Raw genomic sequence first — 24,358 nt, forward strand, 5'->3', positions numbered from 1 at the left:
TAATATTCTCTAAACTATATACTATAAATATTCGATTCTATACTGTCATGTAGCCTGTATACTCTATGGAGTAGTGTCACCTTCATGATCGGAGTGACAAGTAGCAACATGTAGTCACAGAAGAGCGAGAGGATCATAGAGACACACTGCTGCCATCATTCAGAAGCATCTGCGCTCCTGAAAACACACCAAGACCAAGTCATCTCTGGAACAAAACATTTCAGGGGAGACATGACTACAGATATAGTTTGTACTGTTTGGTGTAAGGAGGCCTGCAACAATGTCCTTTGGGAGGCAGACATGAGTGCATGTGTTTGTTGGTGGTGTCGGGGCAGGGGTGACCACCCCCCTGCTAACAATGAATAACTCACAGACTGGCAGTGTAGGTGTCCAAAAACTTATGGCCATTTTGGGTTGTCGAATAAAACAAAGCCATTGCAATCTTTCAACATCTTATTCTGTTTTCGCTCCTGCGATTCAGCCTCCTCTTAACTTCCACCCACACACACACAAACACACACAGTTATACAACACTGCAGCACAATAAATGAACAATGCACGATAAGTGTTTTTGAGACACTTTTCCCCCGTGCAGCCTCTTCCTCTTCAGCTGCACGTCATGTCGTTACGCTGGGCTGTAACTGAGGCGCACACAGAGGCAGGGTAACTGGTTGGCTGTTGTCGGGGTGAGAGGCTCACAGACAAACAGAGTGTGACGGGTCCGCTCAGCCAAGTCGGGACAGAGGGTCACGCTTATAGCAAAGCTCGAGACAAGGTCAGCCATGATGAGACTGACAAGCAACACTGGTGGAGATTACACATGATAAGCCTTTGTTCACCCATTGGCCTCTCGCTTGGTCTCATTTTCCTGTCCTTCCCCTTCACAGGCTGCCTTCGTATCTCTTACACAAGTGTTTACCATTTTACTTTTGTTGAAAGCTATTTGGTCTGTTTAAACATGCCTGCCTCCCTTCAGTGAAGCTAGAGCGAGGAGTTTTTTTTTTTTTTTTTTTGCTTTAATGAGGGCAAGCAGGCAATGCAAGAGACAGTTTTTACTACCTACTTTTATTCATACACCCCTGCAGATGCACGCAAACACACGGAGAGCAGCATCTTGATTTAGAGAGCTTATACTGTACTGTTACGAGCACAGGCAGTTAGCAAACCTGCCACACTTGACTCCCACACAGTCACTGAGCTGTTTCTGTCAGCAGTGAGTGGGAGAACATGGCACCACAGCGTGTTTGCTAACAGTTAGGGAAACCGAGCAAAACACACACACACACACACACACACACACACTGCACAAACACAACATTATCACTGTTTACACATACTGCCTGTTGAAGCTCATATATGCACAGAGCAACTGTTCAAACTGCAATAAAACTTACATCAGCCTGTGTGTGTGTCCATAACAGCTGGTAATTGTAGGAGTAACCAGACTGCCTGGACCAGAAGTATGTGTAGAGGAAGTATCTGTGCAATCTGTCAGGTTGTTATATGTACAGGGAATACTGTATGTAATATTTAAACCAGAGCAATAATGGTAGGGAGCCTTTATTTTTCACATCACATATTTGCCAGAGTTAATTAGTTTTCTGCTAATTATCTGATCATATTTGCAGGCAGCAGCAGAGCAATCAAATCAAATCAAATAAAAATGCTATGGGCAGAAGATTCAAATCAGTTCTTTGTTCATCTGCCTGAAAAAGAGAAATTTGGTTTCCAAACTTAATATATTCATTAATTTGATGCACAACAGTCGGGACCAACCAGTGTCTGTTTGCATGCTGTATTAGAAATAGAGCCATTTGCATCTATTTCCACTAGAGGACTCTCTGCACCACTTTCTATCCAAACAGCACCAGGAAACACATTGAAAGCAGATGCGCTGGCGCGGTTACAGCTCTCCCTGAAGAGGGCGGCCTTGTCAAATGCCGTTAAAGAAATACACCATCCTCTGCTCTGGTTTCATGAATTAACAGCTTACACGCCTACTGTACAACCTTGCACGTTAAGAGAAAGTAAATGCTGCCTTGCAAACATACACCTAAAGGCCTAAAAGCCAATATTCTTCAAATTGTTTTGCCAACTAGGAGGAAATGATCAAAAACACTAATAACAGTCGACAGAATCCAGAACAGCGCATTAACAAAAAGTCAATCAAATAAACTGAATGAACACAAGCTGTAAAATGGTTTAATGGTTGACTGCAGCCCCTGTGGCAGCGCTGTGTTCGGCTCAGGCAGTTGCAGCTCGTGTGGTGTGCTCGCTGCTCTTTGTTCTAACCAGAGCATATGCCACAAGCCCTCACTGCTTTTCCTCAACAGCTGCTAAGCCCATTAAATCTGCAGCCAGCCACCGGAGTGGCGGGCTTACAGGGAGGGAGGAGGGCTCCACTAAACCATGCACTGTTCCACCACAACCCCAGGGGCTGCACCAGAGAAATGTTCAACATGAACATAGATAATCGGGATGAGCACTGTGCTTCTCTCCTGATGCGTCTGCAATAGGAAATTGTCTTTTCTAAAGCCATGTCATTTCATCAACTTAAAAATTCAAATCAGATTATTCTCCTATAATGTCAGTCTATGTTTGGATCACATGATGAGATGACGGTCTGAACGGTGTTGATGTAGACTAAAGAAAAAGCTGTCAGTCCTCTCTACACGGTGCATTTAAAGGAGAATTTATGAGCACTGTGGTGATTCTCCAGCATCCACGCTGCATCATTTAGAGAACTAACACTCTGCCTGTTTGCTCTGCAGTCCTACGCCTCAGGCTCTGGAGCTCAATGGCTCCCAGTGCTTCTATTTGCTGTGCTGCAGGATATCACAACACTATTCATTTCCAGGCTTCGCATCACCTCATTAAACTGACCTGTCCCTCTGCACAGTATTAAAGCACAGCTTTCGGAAGACTCTCCTCTCTTAATAAAAAATACAGTGTATACTTCTTTTATTTCATCTCCGTTTGGCTCATTTTGAGGCTCAGTGATTTGACTGGATTTGCTTCACACCTCCATCTCGAGGGGACTTCAGTTTGTCCATAACCTCACTGCTCTCAGCTGGTGAAGAGCTCCACAGCCAAGGGATTAGCCACAGCCTCTGATTAGCAGCCCACTACTGCACCCGAAGGAGGATTTTATACTCAAATCACAAACACTGCCTACAAACCTGTCTAAAAAAGCTCCAAGATGCCATATTCTTTTATATCATTACAGAGATATCAACTGTGTCACTACATCTATAATAAACATTTACATGCAGTTTTATAATACAGTTAGATTGACAGCAACAGTATAAATGTGGCAGTCTGACCCCCCATCAGATCAAACATTAGGCTCTGAATCTCTGTGTAAAACCACATGTTCTCAATAAACCTACAATGCTGTTCTACTCTGTGGTAAGAACAAACACAGGCCTGTTTAGGAACATATCAGGTTTTTATCATAACCAGTCATAAATAAAGCATAAAAAATGTGAGCATCCATTAAATACTGCAGTTTCAATAGAGGCTGTGCTACTCAGGTCAACATACACAAACTTTACAGGTAACAGGGAGGAAATGAGTGATGATACTAAGATTTTTAATCGTATTGACAAAATGTGTTATTTGGATAACAGATTATTATGTTTTCCTTTACGGTCGAGCATGTAAAGCAGCCCTATTTGTCTATCCTTTGTTGAACTAATCCATATCACTGTAACGTGGCCAATTTGCAGTCTTCACACTGATGAATTCAAACTACAAAAAATAGCTGCACAGCACAGACATGTTGATTTGCTTTAAGCCATTTTATCCCACAGCCTTATTATCTTGTGAAATGGAGCAGAAGACATGTGATGAGGCAGTAGGTGGAGAGAAACCAGGCCTCAGTGTAAAATATGTCATGACTGTGGTGCTGGAGAGGGTCTATTACCGCTGAATCCTCCCAGAGATGCTGTTTTCATCCAAGATAAATTGTGCTCTGCAGCGGGGACAAATATTGTGCTCGCCGCCCCTTCTTTTGATAACCAAGGTGAGCGAGGAGGCCTGGAGCAGCATGCATTTAAACATCTTCTTTTGCCATCTCCGAGGTGGTGCTTGTCCTCAGGGCCTCGAAAGCTGCCAGGCGAGTGTATCGGCCTGCAGGCACAGTCGCAGTGAGTGCACTCTCTTCCATGGACTCTCACTGAAGATTAATTACACAGCGGAGGTGAGGGGAAAAACAAAGGCCAATCCATCTGCGTCAGGGCAAGTGGACAGCCCCACGGCTCAGCAGGACAACGGCATCTATCACATGCACGCTATTACACAAATACAAGGTCAGGGTGCTGCTTGGCTCTCCTCGCCCCCAAGCCACAGCATGCCAACCCCAGTTGCACCTCGAAGCCCCTGGTTGGTCCCCAGGCCACCTTTTCCTTTGCTGTCGCAGTTCTTAGAACAACAGGAGGGGAGGCTAACCAGCTACTACACTGCAGAGGACGCCAGTACCGGGTTACTCCAAGGTAGCAGGCAACCGACAGCATGCGATCAGTCCTGGCCCACAGGCTGATGATAGCTGAGGAAATTGCTGAGGAGTAGAAGCCATTTACCGGCTGTGATTTATTTAGCTTTGGTGCCGTTGCTACCCTGAGAGAGGCAGGCTTTATAAAGCCACCACAGCAAGTATGACAAGTCAGGGTCGAACCTGGGTTATCTGCATGACGGAGGACTGTGTGGAGCTGCTGACCTATGGAGTATTATGTCAGTCAGTCAGTCAGTGGCATTGGCATTTGATCCCCACATCACATCTGTTGTGCTCATCTCTGACACTAATGAAATCTGAAGAAAACAGCCAACACACAGTGAACTGAAATTGGTTGATTTACACAAAGCTAGTTAAACTAAATGTTAAAGATTCATGAGGACCTTATTGAAATATTGTTTCCTGTAAGTAGTAATTATCTCACTGAAGGCTTAAAGGCAGCTGTTTCAGTCAGGCAAGTGATGAGAATGGATAACATATGTGAATTGGTTAATTGATTAGTGGATTAATGAATGCACACAATATTAACTGACAACAATTTTGTTAACCGATTAATTATTGAAGTCATTTATAAAGAAACAATGTTGAATATCAGCTGGTTCCAGTTTCTCAGTTGTGAAGATTTACTGCTTTGCTCTTTCATACCACACTAAATGGAAAATCTTTGGACCAAAAAAATTTAATGTGAAGACGTCACGTTGGGCTCTGGGCTATTGTCATGGCCATTTTTCACTATCCTCTAACATTAAGACACATAAATGTTTAATCAATAGTGAAAGTAATTGTTAGTTACAGCCCAGATGAGAATAAGGACTACATATAAAGACAATATTGGCATCTACATTGTGAGATCATCATACATGAAGCTCAGCACAGCAGAGACAAAGCTAAGAGACAATAATGACATTAATACATTTACTTACTCACAGCTGACCAGTCACCGTGCTGCCATTGGCCTGCTGGGCACCTCAGACCACAGGAGGTAAATGTTGTCAAGCTTGCACCTCCGATCTGTGGGACGGACACCAGCCGTGTGGCTAACTGCCAACAAAGCCCATCCACAGTGCAGGGAATACACAGTATCTGCTGAAGTGAGGTGGACAAAAATAAAATCAGAAATCACTGTCCACAATTTCCTTTCATTTATGTTTTCCAGCTGTGAGCAAGAAAAAACATTTCCCTCACTGAATGCACTGTGGGACCATGGTGTTCGTCAACAGCACACTCAAACATCATACAATGTTAATATGCATACTTTTATTAAGAGTGTTTTTATTGAGATCTCACTCATAATAATAACCAAAAAACCTCAAAACACGTCAGTATACAAACATGTGCCACACAACCACAATTAAACATTCACTGATACTTCACACAAATGTTTCAAATAAAACAAATAGATTCAAATAAATAACAAGAATAATAATAGTATATATGTGGATATGTGTATATATATGCATTTTCTTTTCAGTCAATAATATATGTTCCATTTTGCAAGGTGGACATGAATATAAATGAGCTCTTTCCACTTACTTTTAACAATGCACGTAAACCTCTGCAGCCAAAGACATCAACAGCTCCCTGATGGTGATTCCACACCTTGAAGGAGTCCAGAGTCGATCCATGGTTTGCTTTGTTGTCCTTGGGGCATATTCCAAGTACACATGATTTTGTACGGGATGTTACTTTTAATAATCTGTCATTAATATTTAGCAAGCAGTGAAAGAAAGTAAGTTTTTCATTCACACACTTAACACAAATACCTGAAACGTTAGTGGAAATATGATGAAGTTTAACACACAGAATACACACCATTAGCTACTAATGAAGTCATTTTAACCTTGTGTTCATTTCTTCCTCAGTACTATCTTCTTGTGTGTGTGTGTGTGTGTGTGTGTGTATGTGTGTGTGTGTGTGTGTGTGTGTGTGTGTGTGTGTGTGTGTGTGTGTATTATATGTCCCCTTCCATTCAAATTTTTAAGTGTGAATTCCTCAGTATTTAATTCTAATTTGATGTTATGACACTTCCTGAATGCAAAATTTTGAACAGATGTTTTCTGGGAATTTCATGCTCAGACACACAGTGGACAGAATGAAAGACAGTCACCGTCCAGATAAAGATCTGAAAGCCTCTGAATGCCCTTGTCTGCCCCTGGTTTGAATTGCTAGTCTACTTTACCAGAATAAAAATGACCATTTACCCGGACAAGAGTAAACTGTGACAAAGCCTCCATTTCATGTTCATGCACTGTCTGTCATACTGATACTGTGTTTTTAGGTGGAGGAGTTTTATCGGTAGATTTGACACCCATTTCTGTTCAGTGTTTATGCAGATCGGTGTGGTGGATGAAGAAAAGTAAGACATTACAGAGCCTAGCTGGGTGACCCAATAATACCATTTAAGGTTGGGGAGCTAAGTCCTGCTCTTATAATAACTTAAGCTGGAGTCTGGCTGTTCTGTTATTCCAAATAAATGGGCTGAATACTCTGTTGAGTCTCCTGTAGATGTTACTTCCTGGTGGAAGTGGAGGTAATTGAAGAAGATGTATAAGTTTGGCTAAAATAGACATTTTAATTAGATTTATGTGTACAATCATTGATAAAAGTGTCTGTGCCACTGTGTCCTCCAGAGGGTCATCATTGATGGAACGATGCCACAAAGTTTAGGGTTATCTTAACACCCAGGTATTTAAACCTGTCCTGTGCGGCCATCAATGGTGGATTTATTGTGGGGTTAAGCCTTATTATAATAACGCTGTTTTATTTATTTTATTCTATCCTGATAAGTCAACAAAGTTTTCAATTCATCTAATCAGATTTGCAATAAGATTCTTCAAATTCTTTAAAAAAAGAAAATATATCATCAGCATACAATGATACACAATGTTCTGTCTCCCAAATTTCAATGACAGATTTACCTGTGTGTGTCCTCACTGCCTTTTGCGAGGGGTTTAGTTGCTAAAGTAAACAGCAGTGGAGACGGTGGGCATCCTTTTCTGATCGATCGCTGTCCACCAAAAGGTTCAGCAATGATACTATTTGTCATCTCATCTCCACTTTACTCTGTCAAATGCCTGACAAGCATCAGTAACAACTCTTCAGATAGTATGAAAACCTTGTCATTTCAATAGAAAACCCTTTTAAGGATGATTTACTGCTCTCCTCTTTTAGAAAGAGCTTTGCACAGTACCTTGTACCACATCCCATTAAACTAATAGGTCTAAAAGATCAAAGTTGGTGGGTGATTTGCCTGATTTTAATATCATAATATCTATGTTATATGTCTAATCGTGTTGTTGATGTTGTTTAATCTCTGTATAGAAATCTCTAAAGGCATCAGCTCTTTCAGGAGTCTCCCGTTGTGCGCCTGAACTGGCTGTGAAACGTGATGTTCAAAAACAGGAAGCTCACAGGACTGCGAGGTTTGTGTCCTGCTCATAAAAAGATGGTGACAAATCAGCTTTTAATCAGGTTTAACTGACTTTAATTCTCTGAGCTACATCCGCTTGGATGGCAAGGCACTGAGCGAAGTCAATAAACCTGACAGAAAGTGTTGTTTGTGGCCCTGGTCTGACAACGCTGTGAGCTTCCTGTTCCTGAGATTTTACCTGATTTTGGTAAACATTTCTCCTTAAAGTGAAAAGACCTTAAAGGTAACACAGGGATATATGAATACACCGATTCAGTGATTCCTCTATTCCATCCTCTGAAGTTTAGAGGAAAAGTCACAGACATCTTTGTTTACAAAAATTGAAAAACATTTGTCCAAACAATGATACATTTTCTGTTTTTTTTTATAGACCTTCTGACTAATTTCTTTCTCTGACCTGAATAGCAGCTGTGCTGAGTTCAAAAGTCAAAGATGACGATGACCGAGAGACAAGCACTAATACTAGATGCAACAAATGAGAAGGACAGTGGTCTCACATCAATGTTAGTTCAGTTTACTTGATACAAAACTGATGGACAAAAGAGTAGAAGTCCAGCAGCTGCATGAAGAACCAGAGTAAACTGAAGTGCATCAGGAGTGAATAAGTGTTGGGTCATGCAGCTACATGTTGCTATTTTTTATCATGAAGTCCATAATGTCAAACAGACTCCTGAAGTGCATCATTGAACCAGTGTCTGGTCCAGTTAGTTTGGGATTTATTACACACTTTCTGCTTTAAGGACTAACAGAATTTGTTTGTAAATGCAAGAATAAAATAAATCTGTTTCTGAATTCTGAAAGGTTATGAAACCCTCATGACTACACATTAAAGGGTTTAGGGCTAAGCTGCATAGCAGCATGCAGACTGTTTCTTACATTCATTCCGGGTTTCATTTCCCTTCAAGAGGAGACGTAAATCAGATGACAGCCCCAAGGCTTATTTTCACCTGAAAAATAAATTTGAAGGAGTGCTCTGCCAAAAGAACCAATATCCCTCCACTATCCCAATATTTTGTGATGACAGTGGAGGACATTTTTGTAGACTGAAGCCCCAGCAGTCTCCTGACTTTTTTTTTTTTTTTTTTTTTTCAGATTTTCCACTGGCTGAACGGTGAATTGAAATGCTGTGCTGTGAAGAAGCTGAAATGTCAGGTCGATGTGACTCTGACAGTGCACAGACGCCGCAGACAGAAACATGTACGAGGACAGTTGGAAGGGCAATACCCAGGGCTCAGTGTGCTGCAGCAGTCCCACTGAACGTTAAGTCTCTGCCAGCTGCATGTTTTATGACAACACATTAAAGAGGAGCCTGGAAGTCTAGCGTGTGAGAGCCTTGCTTTGTCTATTCTCTGCCAGCGAGGAACCGAACCTGGCACGCTTTATTGAACAAAGAGTTCCTTCGACTCTGGCTACTGGCTGTTCCCTTGAAATCTAACTCAAGACAATAGAGACAGAAGGGAGAACGAGTGTGGGAGAATGAGAGGCAGTGTGTGTGAGGTTTGCGGTAGGCGTCGGCAAAGGCCTCCTGAGGGTGGGTGTGTGCATGTGTGTGTGTGTGCGTGTGCGTGAGGAATGCTCGGGCCGGGCCAGTGGCTGCACTGGGTTGATCCGCTGGTGCAGACAAGGGGGAATCCAGATCGGCTATGACAGGAATGTGAGAGCAGGATATCATTAGAAGCACGGGAGCTGCAGCTCGGGCCTCAAACGCACAGCAGGCAGCAACACAAACAGATACACAGAGATAAACTGACACAGACACACTGGGAAAGTCATAATAGCACACATGCAGAGACTGAATATTAGGGGGAGGATCAAAATGGCAGCGGACTCTTGGACATGAAATATTATGCTCCTAAACCGAGTGGCAGTATTCAGGTCTTAAAGGAGAACACCACTGATTTTACATGTCCAAGTCTTTACAGGACAGAGAGTTCTGCTGTTTTGTGGCTCAGAAGAGCTGAATCAAATCTGATAAATGGCCTCAGGTGATGTCACTTGAGTCATCATGCTGACGGGCTCCTTTCAGGTTTATTATATATATTGTAGCACATGATATAATCATAGAATGCAGCTGCTGGTCTAAGCGGCTACAACTTGTCTTCATATGCATGTTATACTCTGCTCATATGTTTTGGATTACATTTTTGAAAAGTAACAGTAAAGCTGCAAAAAGTGCAACACTGAAATCCAGTGTGGCAGAAGTGTGAAGCAGTGGTGGAACAAGTATTTAGATCATTTACTTAAACCACAAGGCATTTTTAACTGGTTATGAAACAGACTCCATGTAAGACTGATACATGACCTACATAAGCAAATGAAATCATCAGCAGCAAGAAGACTGGCTATTTCTATATTCTTAATGCCTGTCCGCAGGCCCGATTCCCCACGAAATCAGACGAAACGACAGGAAGAGGCAGACAGGAAGAGCCTCTGTTTACATTGTCACAGGCAAAGTTTTGCAAGGAGTCGTGCGTTAGCCAGCTCAGAGGAAGCAGGAGGATGTTTTTCTTTGGAGAATTTCATTTTTGATGTTCTGTTTTGGCAGAAAGAGTCAGCTGACAGAAGAGACAGTGATAGTCCACAGGTGAAAACCAGAGTCAACCTTATTCAGTCATTCAACAGATGGAGCTTTCTCAACAAAATGACTTTTACTGGGCAACCAAATCTGTTAGTTGTAGGCTTACATGTAACCAATGAATGAACAGTATTAAAACATTACTTTGTTCCAGCTTCATCACTTCACAGCCATAAATACATGGAGCACCCCCTCACCAAGCATCCTGCAAACAGCTGTTAAAAATAAGTCCCTATAACATCTTTAACTTCGTGCCATGGAAACACTCCCACTTCTGTCCACAGGGGGCGCCAAAATCAACACAAAACGAAAGTTCTTTGTAGTTCCTTTAAGTAAATGTCGTAATCCCAAATGATAAAAAACTGGCTTGATCAGAACCCACAGAATCATGAAAGCTGTCAGGACGTCTCGCATCGTATATTCTATGAAAACTAAGTGTTTGCCAAAGAAATCCCCAGACCATGAACTATTTCCTGCCTGATCGTTACATCCATTTCAACGCGCCAAGCAAAAAGGCCCAACATCCTCTCCTGCTTCCTTTTCTTTTTAAAACCACACTTAACTTCTGAACTCGCAGACCACACACTGGTACGCGCTTCTCACTACGCAGATTCGAAGAGGAAACTCGGATGAAGACGTGAGCCACGTTTGGCGAGGAGGGAGAGGACGAGCGGGTTACAGACATTGGACCAACCGCGGGGTGAAATATCTGGAAATCATCTTTCATGAAGCAGCAGCTTTGCCTCCTCAGCTGCTTTGTGGCGAACGCAGAGCCAAAGTTTTCTGTAGGACCTTTACTCTGACTTTACAGGCAACGTGCTGGAGAGCAGACGGCAACATGACAAGTATTTCACCATACAGCAGACTTTTAAAGTTTATCCTCCAGGTGTAGTCATCATTCCAGTGTTTTACAGAAAAACCTTGCTTTAACCTTTCCTTGGAAAATGAAGGTTGTTTCATTGACATAAATATTCAGATGTCTGAAATGCAGGGACGAACCTTGTTTTAAATAAAATGCATGTATGCATATTTGAGACAGGCTCATTTGCATTTTAGATGTGTTTAATTACCTTTATTTGCATGCATCAGGTTCCTACAGCTGTGCTCCATTTATGGAGAGGAGTTTGTACATAACCACAGGTTGTCTGTTTTATAAGTGACCGACTGCCGGTCCAGGGCCTCGCTTTTCCTGCGTGGGTAACACAGTGATCCCGATCAGAATGTGGATCCTAAAATTCGTCTGGAACTGTTGTTATGGCAACAAATCCTTAAACCTAAACCTGCAAAAGTGATGGATCACGAGCAAGACGTCGTAGGATGAATCCCGCACTGCACATGAACTTAATTTCAGATGCAAACTGCTCACTTTCTTCCATGTATAAGAGCAGAATGGTGATAATTGTGATGTTAGATGAGAACATGCAGGTTACTGAGACATCATTATGATCCGCTGGTGTATTTATCTCAGCTTAACGAGCTACCTGTTCTGACATGTAAAAATGATAAAATAAAGCAAAATAAAGATCTATATGCTGAAAAAAGAGCCGATCCAAAGCACCGTGGCTGACGTCAGACCGCATGGTGTTTGATCTGACGTGAAAATGGGAGTTTGATATTTCAACAACTTCAGAACTCACTTTGCTGAAAATTGTTCAGGCAATCAAAGCTGCTTTGTTAGAGATTTCAGTCCTGTTTCATTTTCACAGCAGGCTTCAGATTATCACTCACAGTCTTCACGGCCACTGGAATCCAACCAATCACGCACCAACATCGCTTGTGGCGTAACCAGTTTAACAGTGATGAGAGTGTGGAACCAGTGGAAACAAAGTGGAGCAAACCAGTAAGAAGGCAGGAACACACATGAGATGACACTTACTGCACGGCCATGAACCTGCTGCCCCGGTGCATCCTGGGAGGGTCTGAACACACCTGCCTCATGTAACTACAATCACATGATCAGCACTCAGCCGATCATATGAAAACATATGACTTCCTTTCAAAATAAGAGCGCACGGTTATTCAAGTGTATTATTTTGTCTTTTGGTTCATATTTGTCTGTTCTTTGTTATTTTTTGTTTGCATTTAGTTAAAAAACAGACAAACATGGACCAGAAGACTTGAATAACTGCTCGCTCTTATTTTTGTCTTAATGCAGGATTAACAATTCAAACCTCTCAAAGAACCAAATTATCTGGATGAGAATTAACAGGATTATTCCAGCATGATAAATAAGCCACATTTGAGGAACAGGGCCCAGCTCTGAATGAGGGAGGAACTGAAAAAAAAAAAATCAAGAGAAAATATGGAAGCAGTGATTTTATCTTCACAGCAAGCACTTAAAACTAACAAACAGCGGTGGTGGTTTCTGGGAGAGTTCCAGACATATGAAATATTTAGCATCATGTCTCTTGTATATCTAATTCAGACGGCAGATGAGGAACAACACCAACAGCAGATTTGCTTTCTGTGTCAAAACAGCTCATTCTTTAGATAAACAGGGCCCTGCTCGTCTACAGTGCAGCTGCAGAGCGACCCGCCTGAAGGAACACAAGCTACCTTCCGACTGAATGCACTAATGGCATGCAGGCTCCTCTCTGCCACCGAGCATCACACTCTGCAGCAGCCGGGCCAGTGGAGCGAAAGCAACCAGGCAGGAGGACGGAGGAGATGAGGAGGCTCTGTGTCCGAGACCTGCTGCAACAGACACAATAACAGTGCGAGAACAGCACAGGACATATTGCTATTCAGACAGAAAGAGCAGATTTCTTTTTTTTTTTTCTGAGACTGTGCATCCCCGAGTGCCTGCCGCAGGGGTACACACAGTATTATGAGAAGGATTTGAGTTGACACGAGTCACAGTCGCTCCATCGCCGGTGTGGAGGAGGAGGAGGAGGAGGAGGAGGAGGAGGGGAGATGAATTATTCAACCAGCCAGCGCCGCTCGGCTCTGACGTCTTGTTGTGTCTTATGGGGAGGTGAGGCGAGCCGGCAACAACAAGCGGCACCTCCTCACAAGGCGGCCGTCACATGACAGCCGCAGGATAGAGCATCCAAGGAGCCTCGATTTTCCCGAGGACAGGGCATCATTTCAGAGAGCAGCAGTAGAATAATAGCTCCCTCTCAAAATGACAGCCATCGCTGCGGCACACCATCACAGATTGCTGGTCTATCACTCCCCACACACGGGATGAAATGACAGGCATGCCCCGCTGATAGCGAGGCATCTCAGCCTGAGTAAGTGTTCCTTCTGGCTTAGCCCGGCTTTGATGTTATTATACCATAGCAGCGCAATATTCCTCAGCTCTGAGGTGATCTCTCAAAGCTCAGTATTTGTGAAGCCGAGAGAGAGAAAAAAAAACAGGAGAAACAGGAACGCTTGATCTGTTCTGTAACACATTTCTCCCATCGTGCAAAAATTGTATTATTCAAGCGCAAATGTAGGACATGAGTGTTATCAAAACAGACCCAGCGTCAGTCCCTCTGCTCAGCTGGAGAATTTCACAAATGTTAAAACACAGGTGGAATTAAGAGTGTTTTCTTTCTCTCTAATCAAAATTGTTTACCCTGAAAAGGATTATTGTCTGGTGGGATTTAGCAGCCTGCTCTATACCTCTGCTTACAAACAGCCGTGTTTACAAACAAACGCGTACGAGGAGGCACAGAAGAAGAAGAAGATCAAGTCGCATCTTGTGGTGTAACTTAGTCGTTTATTTTAATTCCACAAATTTTTCAAAAAAATTACAAAATACTCAAATGGAGAGAACACAGGACTCACAATTTTTCTTATTATTTCTACTTTTTGTTTACATTGTGTCATCCCATGGCGACTACTCATATATACAATAAGCTTCAAGATACCAGTATATATATAAATCTTAGCAGTCAGAATTTACATTCTGCTATTGCCGCTTTGAAACAAGAAGCTAAACCATTGACAACACTTAACATCAAAGGTTTTGGAGACACAAAAAGAGGGAGTAAAAGGCAAGGGAATCGCCAGGAAACGAGGCAAAGATGACGGTGAGGAGCTCGTTGTCAGGAGAGAGACAGGAATTGGTGGGAGATGGCAAGACAGAGTGACAGGTTCGTGTCGGGGAATCAAAGACTTTTTTGGATTTTTCAAAAGAGGCCATGAGTTTGATGATGTTTACAAGCGTTTAAATGTAAATTATAGTGCTCCATGAATAGATATGGTCACTTTTAAATGCAAGTACAGTTTCTTCATTTGGTTTAAAGAAAAAACAAAATAGCCACAGTTTCCAAAGTGTCCATGACAGTCAAACAGTCTTAGTGCATGGAACGAATACAGAACTCATGTCATGGCTACAGCAAAAAAAATAAACAAAAAAACAAATGGGAGAAATAAAATCCGAAAGAAAACCTTGTGCACTGGTATGACAGGTCAATGCGACTTGTAACAGTCAGTGGCACGCACAAACACACCACTCCTGAGGCCCAGGAGGCTGCGTGTATCCCGAAGGAACCAAGGCATACGAAAACATCGTGAGAACACACGCGCTCGCACACATTCATCGACCCTCTGCCCTCCTGGTCGTCACGTGTCGGCAGCCCCCCCCCTCTAGTGTCACAGTGAACATTATTACAGCCTAGCTGGAGGACGACTCAGTCGGACGTGAGCCCTGCAACAAACACGGGTGACTGGACCAGCGGCTCACGACCATTCACACACTTAAAACAATCCTAAAGTCCTTTTAAAATTCAGGTCCCGATCGTTAAAAGAACTCGAAGGAATTTTTCTTCGGTTCAGCAACATATGTTTCTGGTGTCCACATCTTTAAAAGCAGTATTAAAATCTTTCTCTGTAAAAGCAAAATAAGGAATGAAGTATTACTCCATTTCATAGACTTAAAGATTTTAAGCAAAAAAAAGAAAAAGGATAAAACCAGTTGAGTGGAGCTCATGGATACTCTCTCAGTGCAAACATTGTTTTTTCTTTTTAATCCATGTGTGCAGCGTTTCAAATCGTGAACTCGACGCGTCGGCTTCACGCATCCTGACAACCTGCTGCGTGTCAAAGGTGTGTGATGAATGGATGTGGGTGCGACAGGTCTGTGGTTTTACATCGTGTATGTGGGACTAAATCTAACACAGTGATGTCAGAGGAACGTCACAACTGAACCACAGCTCTCTCAGAAACTGCTCATATAATGCCATGGTGCTCCCCTCTGAAACAAGGGATAATGCTTCAAAACAATAATATTGGAGGTTGAAACGACTTGGTTTGGAGTCCACATCTAGTAATAATAATAATAATTATAATAATAATTATATGTTTATATATACTATTTACAGACTCAAAAACGCCATGCTGTAGCTCTTCTTAAAATTATGAAAAACCTCCAACAATGTATTAAAATAAATGTTGAATTTAAGATAGCACTTGTTATTTTTCCATAAATGGCCTGACCGGTCTTGTCTTTTTTTTTTTTTTGTTGGTTTTTTTGTCTTTTTTTTTTTTTGTTGATAAGCACAGTGTCTTGTTCTAGCACCTACAAAAAAACGTCAGGGAAGCTTGTCATGCAGGAGTCTTGAGGACGTTGTCACTACTGGCTATATACCAAAGAAAGTCAATGTCTTGAAAAAATAATCATTAAAAAAACAAAAGTCCTTGACAGGAACAGAAACCAAATATCAGAAGAATTCATAGACGATCCACTTGGCCTTTTCCGTTCTTCAAAACTGAATGTAACAAATCTGTAACAACTTCCCGTGTCCTGCACCTGTCAGTCGCCGCCTCCCTTGGCTGGTTACAGCTGCTTGTCGCTCTCCTTCTTCAGCCGGCTGAAACACAAACACATTGAGCTTTAGTGTTTGGCAAATCAAAGGAACGCAAACCCAGTTTATCTGAATGTTTTGCAGTCTAATTTCTGTTGCTGGTCTGACCTGTAGTAGTCCTCCTGGCCAGGCAGTGGTCCTCCGTGCATGTGGTGGTGGCCGTGGAGCCACTGCTGCTCCATGGCGAGCCTCTGGAGCTCAGCTGACTGGGCATGCATGGCCTGCAGCTGGTGTGCTGCGGACATGGGCGGCGGCAGGCCTCCTGGTAGATCCCGTGGGTATGGAGTACCTGGAGGAGGCACAAACAAAAGATTTGATAAGGCAGCCTGGCAGAGCTCCGGTTCACAGATTGGATGCGATATTACTTTTAATGAAAGATGCTATTGGCAGAGAGCCTACCGAAGACTGGGTGGCGCAGCATCTCGTGTTCATGTGGCGGCTGGCCGAGGAGAGGGTTGGGGATGGCGCCGGGCGGGTACGGGAAGCGGGCCAGGTGAGGTCCTGCTGCCAGGGGATCTACTGCCAGGGGATGGGCCCCCGAACCTGGAGGACACACAAGGCATTCACCACCACCTTCTGGGTGTCAGAGTCTTAGGGTTCAGGGTACACTCATTACAAGACAGTATATCACAGACAGTGCATGCTACAGACATTAGTGATACAGAGCTTAATATAATGTTACTCCTCTCAAGGTTGACTAAAAGAGTGCAGGGACCACTTCACTATTTTTATCCACTGTAAAGCATCTGCTTGCTCCATCAGAAACTTAATGAGGATATAAGAGACTTCAATCCAATCTGTGTCTATTCTGTACATTACTACAGAGATAACAGAAGTTTCAGATCATATAGTAAATGTTTAAAACCTTTTTTGATAACTTGCTAATCCTTTATGACATATGCTCAAAGCAATACAAAGACAGTATATATAATGGTTTGCCTCATCAACTTGACTGATTTTTGTAAATATCTGCTTATTCTGAATTTGATGCAGCAACATGTTTCAAACATGTTGGGACAGGAGCAGCTAAAGACTGGAACACTCCACAGGTCAACAGGCTCATTGGTAACAGGTGCAACTTGTCAGTAAACACAGTTTGGTTGCATTTTGTTTCTTTTAAACATTTCACACAGCGTCCCAGCATTTTGGAAAAGAGGGTTATATATTAAAAAAGATACTTATATAACACTGGCCCCCTGATCAAAAGTTAGTTTTCATCTGCTTGTAGGACCTTTTAGTCCATTATTTAACCTGATCATAACAAACCCTAATATGTGCTTATATGACCTTTTACTTTCATTTTACCCAGTTTTCAAAGATTCTTCAAAGAAAACTAACCACTAAGCTTGAAAATCAGAGCTGAAAACAACGTCCTATAACTGTAGACATATTTTTACTGATACCATTGAATTTTCACTGTTTCAACTCGTAAGAAACATTTTTGATAATTCTGATTAAAAAAGGTTTAATACTTTTGCACTGTTAAACACAATACTCTTTTCGGTATACTATATGCCAAAAAGTCATGGCTAAGTAGCTAACTAAAATACTAAATAGCTTGCAAAAACTTTAAATAAAATTGCTGAATTTTGATAAGGTAACAATTGATCTGTGGAGTACCCCAAGGGGCTGTTCTTGGTCCTCTACGATTTCTTAAATATATTAACAATCTACTAAAGACTCTTTTTCTTATCTTTATGCTTATAATACAGATTTCATTTCCTTTTCCTGTCAAAATGTATGATTACAAAATAAGACACGATAACACCAACATCACACCATAAAACATTGAGAAAATTATGTTAAAACATTCATACATCCATTTACATTGAAAGGAATAACTATGCAAAAAATCATCATCAGTATCACATGCTAAATTTGTGTGCAAAGGTGAGTTTGATTTATCTTCTTTCTTATTTATAAATATTTACATTACTGTTTCCTGCATAAAGACCATACAGTGAAAATGTATTCAGAGCTGAGAATTTCATTCTCAGTCAGATATCTATTACAGGAAATATGAAAAACTGCTCGGACAAAAAGACTGCTATCATTAAATAAAACAAAAATCTTAACATTAATCGCCAATTTACCAAACAGTCAAAATTCGGACAAAACTATTTTTGCCAAATTATGAGCAATCCACAATATGTAGTTTTCTACATGGACATGTTTTGTGCAACCACTCAATTTTGTTGGAATAATGTATCTTCTATGGTTGCTATAATTTCATTTGGTGTAATACGTTATCATTTTCACTGTGGTACAGAGACATTTACACGTGCATACGAGCAGGGCTTTCTTTTACCTTGGTGAAGAGGATCTTGCTGGTGGAGGTGAAGATGGGAGTGAATATGTGAGTGCTGGTGGTGGTGTGGCGTGACGTTGAACATCTGTAGACGGGCGATGGGGTCGTTGGCCACTGTGGCCATCCTCTCAGCATGGAGTCTCTCTGCAGCCAGCCTCTCTGGGTAGCTCATTTCTGGCCGCAGCTGGGGCCCGGCGAGGGCCAGCCGCTCACGCTCTAATGGGTTCAGGCCCGGATGCAAGGAGGCAAAGGGGTGAGGGCCGGCCATGGGGGGCAACGTGATGGCCCCATGCCGGGCAAAGTGCTCCATGGGATTTGTGGAAGGGTGGAGTGTGTCCATCTCTGGAGGCTTAACCTCGAAACCAGGTTTCATCCTTTCCCTCAGCTCCCTCTCACGAATCTCCCTCTCTCGCATCTCCCGCTCTCGCAGCTCGCGCTCGCGCATGGCCGGGTCAGCATTGTACAAGCTGGGCATGTGATAGGCCAGCAGGGGGTCTGCAGGGTTGAGGGACACAAAGAAGGGGTGGTTTCGATTGGTGGGGGACATGACGTGAGGTCGTGCGTACTCGCTGAGGGTGCGCAGGGCAGGCGTGTCAGGGCCGATGTACGGAGGCACAGCTGCAATCGTAGTGGGGGGGCCGTCAAAGGGTGGACGCATGTGGGCGGGGCCGGCCATCTGAGGTTCACCCATTCTGCCCTCATGAGAGGAACTGGAGGCTTTCTGTGAGGGGAACAATGTCATGTTTAGTAAGATGTGAAAGAAAAAAAACTGCAGCCAAACAAACGGGAGACAAACAAACCACTCACCGCAGCTCGCTCCGCTTCCTTTTCTCGTTCCCGCTCTCTTTCTCGCTCTTTTTCCCTCTCCCTCTCTCTCTCCTTCTCTTCCCTCGCTTTCTGTTCTGCTTCCCTCTTGGCTTTCTCCAGAGCTTCCTCTCGCTTCTTGGCCAGTTTAGATGAAGCCAGGGGAGTGAAGTAGAAATCTGTCCGAGCACACGAGTTGTAACCGCGGTCCAGGTGCTTGTAGAACCTGTGGTCAGGGCAAAGAAGGAACATTGAGCACCTTCAGTGTTTACTCAGACAACTGGAGTGATGTTCAAGTTCATAAATTAATACTTGTTCCAAACAGACATAATAGGCTAAAGCTATGATATTCATGTTTAATTTTGCATTTTGAATGGCAGGATAATGTCCCATTAGATGAAAAGACAGCTTGAATTAGCTTACACTGGTCCATTATTCAAAAGGAAACAAAGTCCCTTGGCATTCAGTTTTGCAGCTTCGTTGAGTATGTATTAAAATCCTCATTGCTATTCATTGGCAGTCTGAGAGCCACTTAAGCACAAGGCAACTACAGATACTCATATTCAGATGCCTCAGTTCACTTGCATCTCACTGTAATTAATCTCCCTGCTCTCCATCCCCGATAATTCCTAGCCATCAGCCACTCAGAGCTCAGTGCTAATTGTGGCCTTGGATGCCTGTTTTGCTGAGGACATTCGATTTGTTGCTTACATCAAAGCCTTAAAATCTGAAGGCAGAGACTCTTTGTTGTTGGATGTGTTTGAGAGCTAATCAGCATCCCCCAGACAAGACAGTAAGCAGCTCAACAGACTATTGATAAATCACAGCTTGTGCAGGTGTATGTTTTCCTCTTTTACAGATAGTGTTTGGGCAGAAATCGGTGCTTGTAGTCATACCGTGCTGACTGGCTGGCATGGCTGGGCGTATTGACGACAGTGGGCTCTGGGGAGGGGCTTCTCTGAGGCGGTGGTGGGCTCTCTGGCTCTTCTGTCTCATCCAGAGGCTCCTCTTTGATGTGTACGGGTGGGAGTGTTGGGCCCGGGCCGGCACAAGTGACCGAGGCAGGCAGTGGCATAGAGATGGAGGAGGATGGAGCGGAGGAAGATGGAGGTTGTATGCCAGGCATAGAGTTTGATGAGGATGGGGGAGGGCCCGTTGGAGGTAGAACTGTATTGAAAGGATGAGACGAGAATGGCGGCTGCGGTGGCCCATTTGAGTGTGAGGCTGCTGCGGAGGGCGGCAGAGGAGGAGCGGGAGGAGGTTGGTGGCTGGCTGATGGTGGGAGGCTCTGGGACTGAGTGAGAACTGGAGGCTGAGCTGGGGGAGGCTGAAGCTGCTGCCCCTGAGGCATGAGCTGGAGGGGAGGTGGGTGTGCTGATGGAGGATGGTGGGTGGATAAAGAGCTGAGGGGCTTGAGGGCAGGAGGTGGAGGCAAGTTTGAAGGCATCTGAGGGAATGGAGGCGCTGACACGTGGGGTGGGTGTTTGTGGGACTGTGGGTTGGATATCTGAGGGATGGGTGTAGTTGGCGGGGGCTTGATGTGAGGCATGGACATTGGGGCAGGGGGCAGGGGCTGCTCTCTGGGAGGCTGGCCTCCACTCTGAGCAGATGACTGGGACTGGGAAGGAGGCGTGTGTGGCCTCTGCTGTGATTGGCCCGAGATTGGCATTGGTGGGACCTGAGACTGACTCACAGGGAAGCCCTGAGGGGGCATGGAGTGAGGGTGAGGCATGTGTGAGGGGCCAGGCTGAAGTGGATGTGGCATGGTAGGCATGGGCCCATGATGCGAGCTGGGTAATGACTGAGGTGGAACTGGGGGGCCAGGAGGCGGAGCCTGAGTCATAGGTGAATGTGGAGAGGGAAGCCTTTGAGGGTGGAGGGACACTCCTGACTGGATAAGCGACATCGGGCTTGCCTGGGGCAGCGGCTGGGGAGGTAGAGAGGTGGAGGCTGCTGTGGGGGAGACCTGTGGGGGCAGTGAGGGGGCTGAGGTTGTAGGGGGAGGGGGTGCTGAGGTGGCGGCTGAGGTGCCTGGCTGACACTGGATAACCGGAGGGTGCTGGCTCTGCAGGAGCTGCTGCTGCTGGGCAGAGGAGTCTGAGTCGCTCTCATTGTCACGTGGGCTGGGGATGCTTGGGGAAGAGCTCCTGTTGTCCTGGTCAATGTCTTTAGGATCGCTACTGAGCTCCTCGTTGATGCTGCGGCCATCAGAGCTCTCGCCCTCGCCTTCCCCTTCCCCCTCGCATTCTGAGGGCGAGTCGGGCCGACTCAGCTCCTGAGGGACGGAGGAGAGAGAGAGGGATGTGTATCATAGCGGCAAGTTCATGCATTCCATCGAAACGCGTTCAAACAGCAAAACAAGGACAACAAACTCACTTGTGTCTTGGACTTTTTGGCGTTGGCCCTCTCGGGCTCTTCTGTGTCTGAGGCTCCCTTCTCCCGCTGCCGTTTGGCACTCTTCATAGGTGAAGGAGCCTCCTCTTTAATCTTCTGTGGAGCCAGAGCAGCGGAGCCATTAGTGTACATTTCAAAGAGACGTGCAGAGAAAAACAAAGTTTCAAAGAGTCTACGCTGCGTTTACCTTGCTGGGCTTCTTCATGGAGTCTGTCTTGCTGTCAGTGCTGTCAGTACTTGCCGCGCTGGGTGAGGTACGTCCGCTGGAGCGCAAATCCTCGTTGGTTGGCGAGGCTCTGCCATCGGGACTGGCTGTCTGCTTCTTACGACCACTACGTAGCGTCGACATCTGTTAACAAAAAGAGACAACCTGAATCAAGGCTAATATTCTGGCTACATAGAGAAGAAATTAAGATGGACATTTACAATATGTGAGTCCAAACCAAATCTATGAAGCCATGCATGTCAAAGCCGTCCCTGCACTGCTGTCTCGAGAAGATAAGCTTTTTGCTTTGTATTGTGGCTCTGCAGTACTGCAGGGATAACTCTGAGGTTATGGTTCCTGAAGGTGAAAATAGAGGGATAGATGGAGAACAGGAGCGAGTGCGTACCGAGCCTCGGTTCCGTCGGGTCCTCATGCTATGCTTCCCGCTGAGTCCATCCTCTTCCTCTTTGACAGGTTTGAACATAAATGGCGGCGGGTCCACAGGCTTCTCGATGGGGGGCAGCTCACCGTACTTCTTGAAGTGAATGCGGCAGTCTGTGCACAGCAAGATGTTCTCCCGGCCCCCGTGGTGCCAGTCCTTGGAGGCTGAGGAAAGCCATTTACAGTTGTGATATAACACACTCTCACAGGCGGTGAGAAGTACAAACACACAAGAATGATTTCTGAACTACAGTAATATTGCAGAATACAGAGAATGTCCTTCAGCGACTTTGTAGTTCAACATCTAATGAGATAAATATTTTTTTTTTTTCATACAGGACCTGAATCAAGGGTAATCTATAGCCTCCCACTACATACTGTATTTACATTTCCGCCCATGCACTAATGTCTATATGGGTTAACACTATAAAGCCAAAGTTATTAGCCACCCTTGTTGTGATGGCACATCAGATGGAAGCCTGGCACTGGGAGCCAGCTGTGTGGAGAGGGAAAGGATAATGAGGTGGAGAGAGTGAGCGGGCTGTGGGCTCATGTCTGATTTGATCAAATTAGTCCTGACATTTTCTGATGCCCATCTGTCACACAGTGCTGTGTTGTGCAGGCCCACACTGATCCTAATCAGGACAGGAATAGCCAAGCAAGTGCATATGAAGAGTGTGAGTGTCTGTAAAAGGAACACGGTCTTACTGGTAGTGAAACAGTGGCGGCAGGCGTAGCCCTTCAGCTCCTGTTCGCTGTCTTCACTGTCAAAGTCATCTTCGCTGGCTGAGCTGAGGTCCACTGGAAGAGAGCAAAAGAATAAAACACTTCCAATACCTCTCTCATACCAGAATATATCAGGTCATGTCTGCCCCTTTCCTCCCTGGCTGCCAATGGAAAGGTCAAATATACGTACAGAACTCGCTGGAGGGGGGGCGTGAGGGAGTGTTGACAGGAGTTGAAGCGGTTCGCGTCTTGATGCGGCGGAAGACAGGCTGGCGGCGGTGTCTGCGGTGGGCTCGACAACTGGCGGCCTCGGGGGTCTTCTTCCAATAATAGTAGAAGGTGATTAGCTCTCCCTGAAATGAAACACGAAGCAAATGCGGTTAAAATGGGCAAATATGTCACAAGGACACAAACACGTGGCATGAAGAGGCATCCCTTCTGACTGCAAAGACGTGACTGAGTGAAAAGGGATAAAGGTCTATTTGTCAAAGTTGTTGAAAAATTGGAAAATAGTCACTGAAATATCTGCATTTAGGCTGAGCAAAATATGTGGAAAGTCAACATTAGCAGTCAGCACAGCATGTCACAGTGAAAGGCCATGAAGTAGGTAAGTCCATGCCGGGATTTGTAGCTGGCCGGGCATGTTTGTGCTACGGCCTTGTCTGTCCCAGGATTAGGCGAGGAGGCTCACTGAATGCAGGGATATTAGGATCAGTGCATTGGTGGCTGCCTGGGTGGCAGGAGCTTGAATAGGAACAAAAGAACATGTCAGGCAGAGCTTTGGCGCTACAAATAGGGAGTGAAATGGCTCCTCGCCCCTTCACTGGAAGAGTCAATTGAACTTTAATCAAACATTCGGAGGGGCGCGCTTGCCAGCGAGCGAGGCGGATAAATCCAGTGTACAAAAGGCCGCCAGGAAATCAATACCCAACTGAAACATTAACACATGCAATCATGGATCAGAAAGCACTTTGCTGAGGCAGCTTGTGCATATTAACTGCCGCTTTCCGGCCACACTCATAATACACAAGCCTTGAAAATTGGCGACAGGAGTCAGGGACAATTATGTAGTTTCCTGTGGGGCTTTGCCCTCTTCCTCCTTACCATGAACTCTCACTTGCTCGGGGTCTTCCACTGGCTCTATAACAAATTCATGAAGGTGTGGTG

The 24,358-nt window shown here is 44.4% G+C and overlaps 1 protein-coding gene across 5 annotated transcripts in view; it reads right to left on the bottom strand.

Annotated features, from left to right (window-relative positions):
- Positions 1-15,996: 15,996 nt before the first annotated feature.
- Positions 15,997-24,358, bottom strand: part of rerea (arginine-glutamic acid dipeptide (RE) repeats a) — a 122,902-nt gene continuing 114,540 nt past the window's right edge. For 3 of the 5 annotated variants that reach the window (XM_076741256.1, XM_076741255.1, XM_076741258.1), the window contains 11 exons: positions 23,382-23,544; positions 23,174-23,266; positions 22,431-22,630; positions 22,007-22,168; positions 21,802-21,915; positions 20,322-21,700; positions 19,429-19,651; positions 18,622-19,342; positions 16,713-16,886; positions 16,422-16,602; positions 15,997-16,319 (listed from right to left, as the gene is read on the bottom strand). In XM_076741256.1, the coding sequence (XP_076597371.1) occupies positions 16,286-16,319; positions 16,422-16,602; positions 16,713-16,886; positions 18,622-19,342; positions 19,429-19,651; positions 20,322-21,700; positions 21,802-21,915; positions 22,007-22,168; positions 22,431-22,630; positions 23,174-23,266; positions 23,382-23,544 (3,444 nt within the window). In that variant the 3' untranslated portion in view covers positions 15,997-16,285. The remainder of the gene's footprint in view (positions 16,320-16,421; positions 16,603-16,712; positions 16,887-18,621; positions 19,343-19,428; positions 19,652-20,321; positions 21,701-21,801; positions 21,916-22,006; positions 22,169-22,430; positions 22,631-23,173; positions 23,267-23,381; positions 23,545-24,358) is intronic. The other 2 variants (XM_076741257.1, XM_076741259.1) reach the window with 1 other exon arrangement.

This window comes from Chaetodon auriga, chromosome 10 (assembly GCF_051107435.1).
Source record: "Chaetodon auriga isolate fChaAug3 chromosome 10, fChaAug3.hap1, whole genome shotgun sequence".
Taxonomy (NCBI): Eukaryota; Metazoa; Chordata; class Actinopteri; order Chaetodontiformes; family Chaetodontidae; genus Chaetodon; species Chaetodon auriga.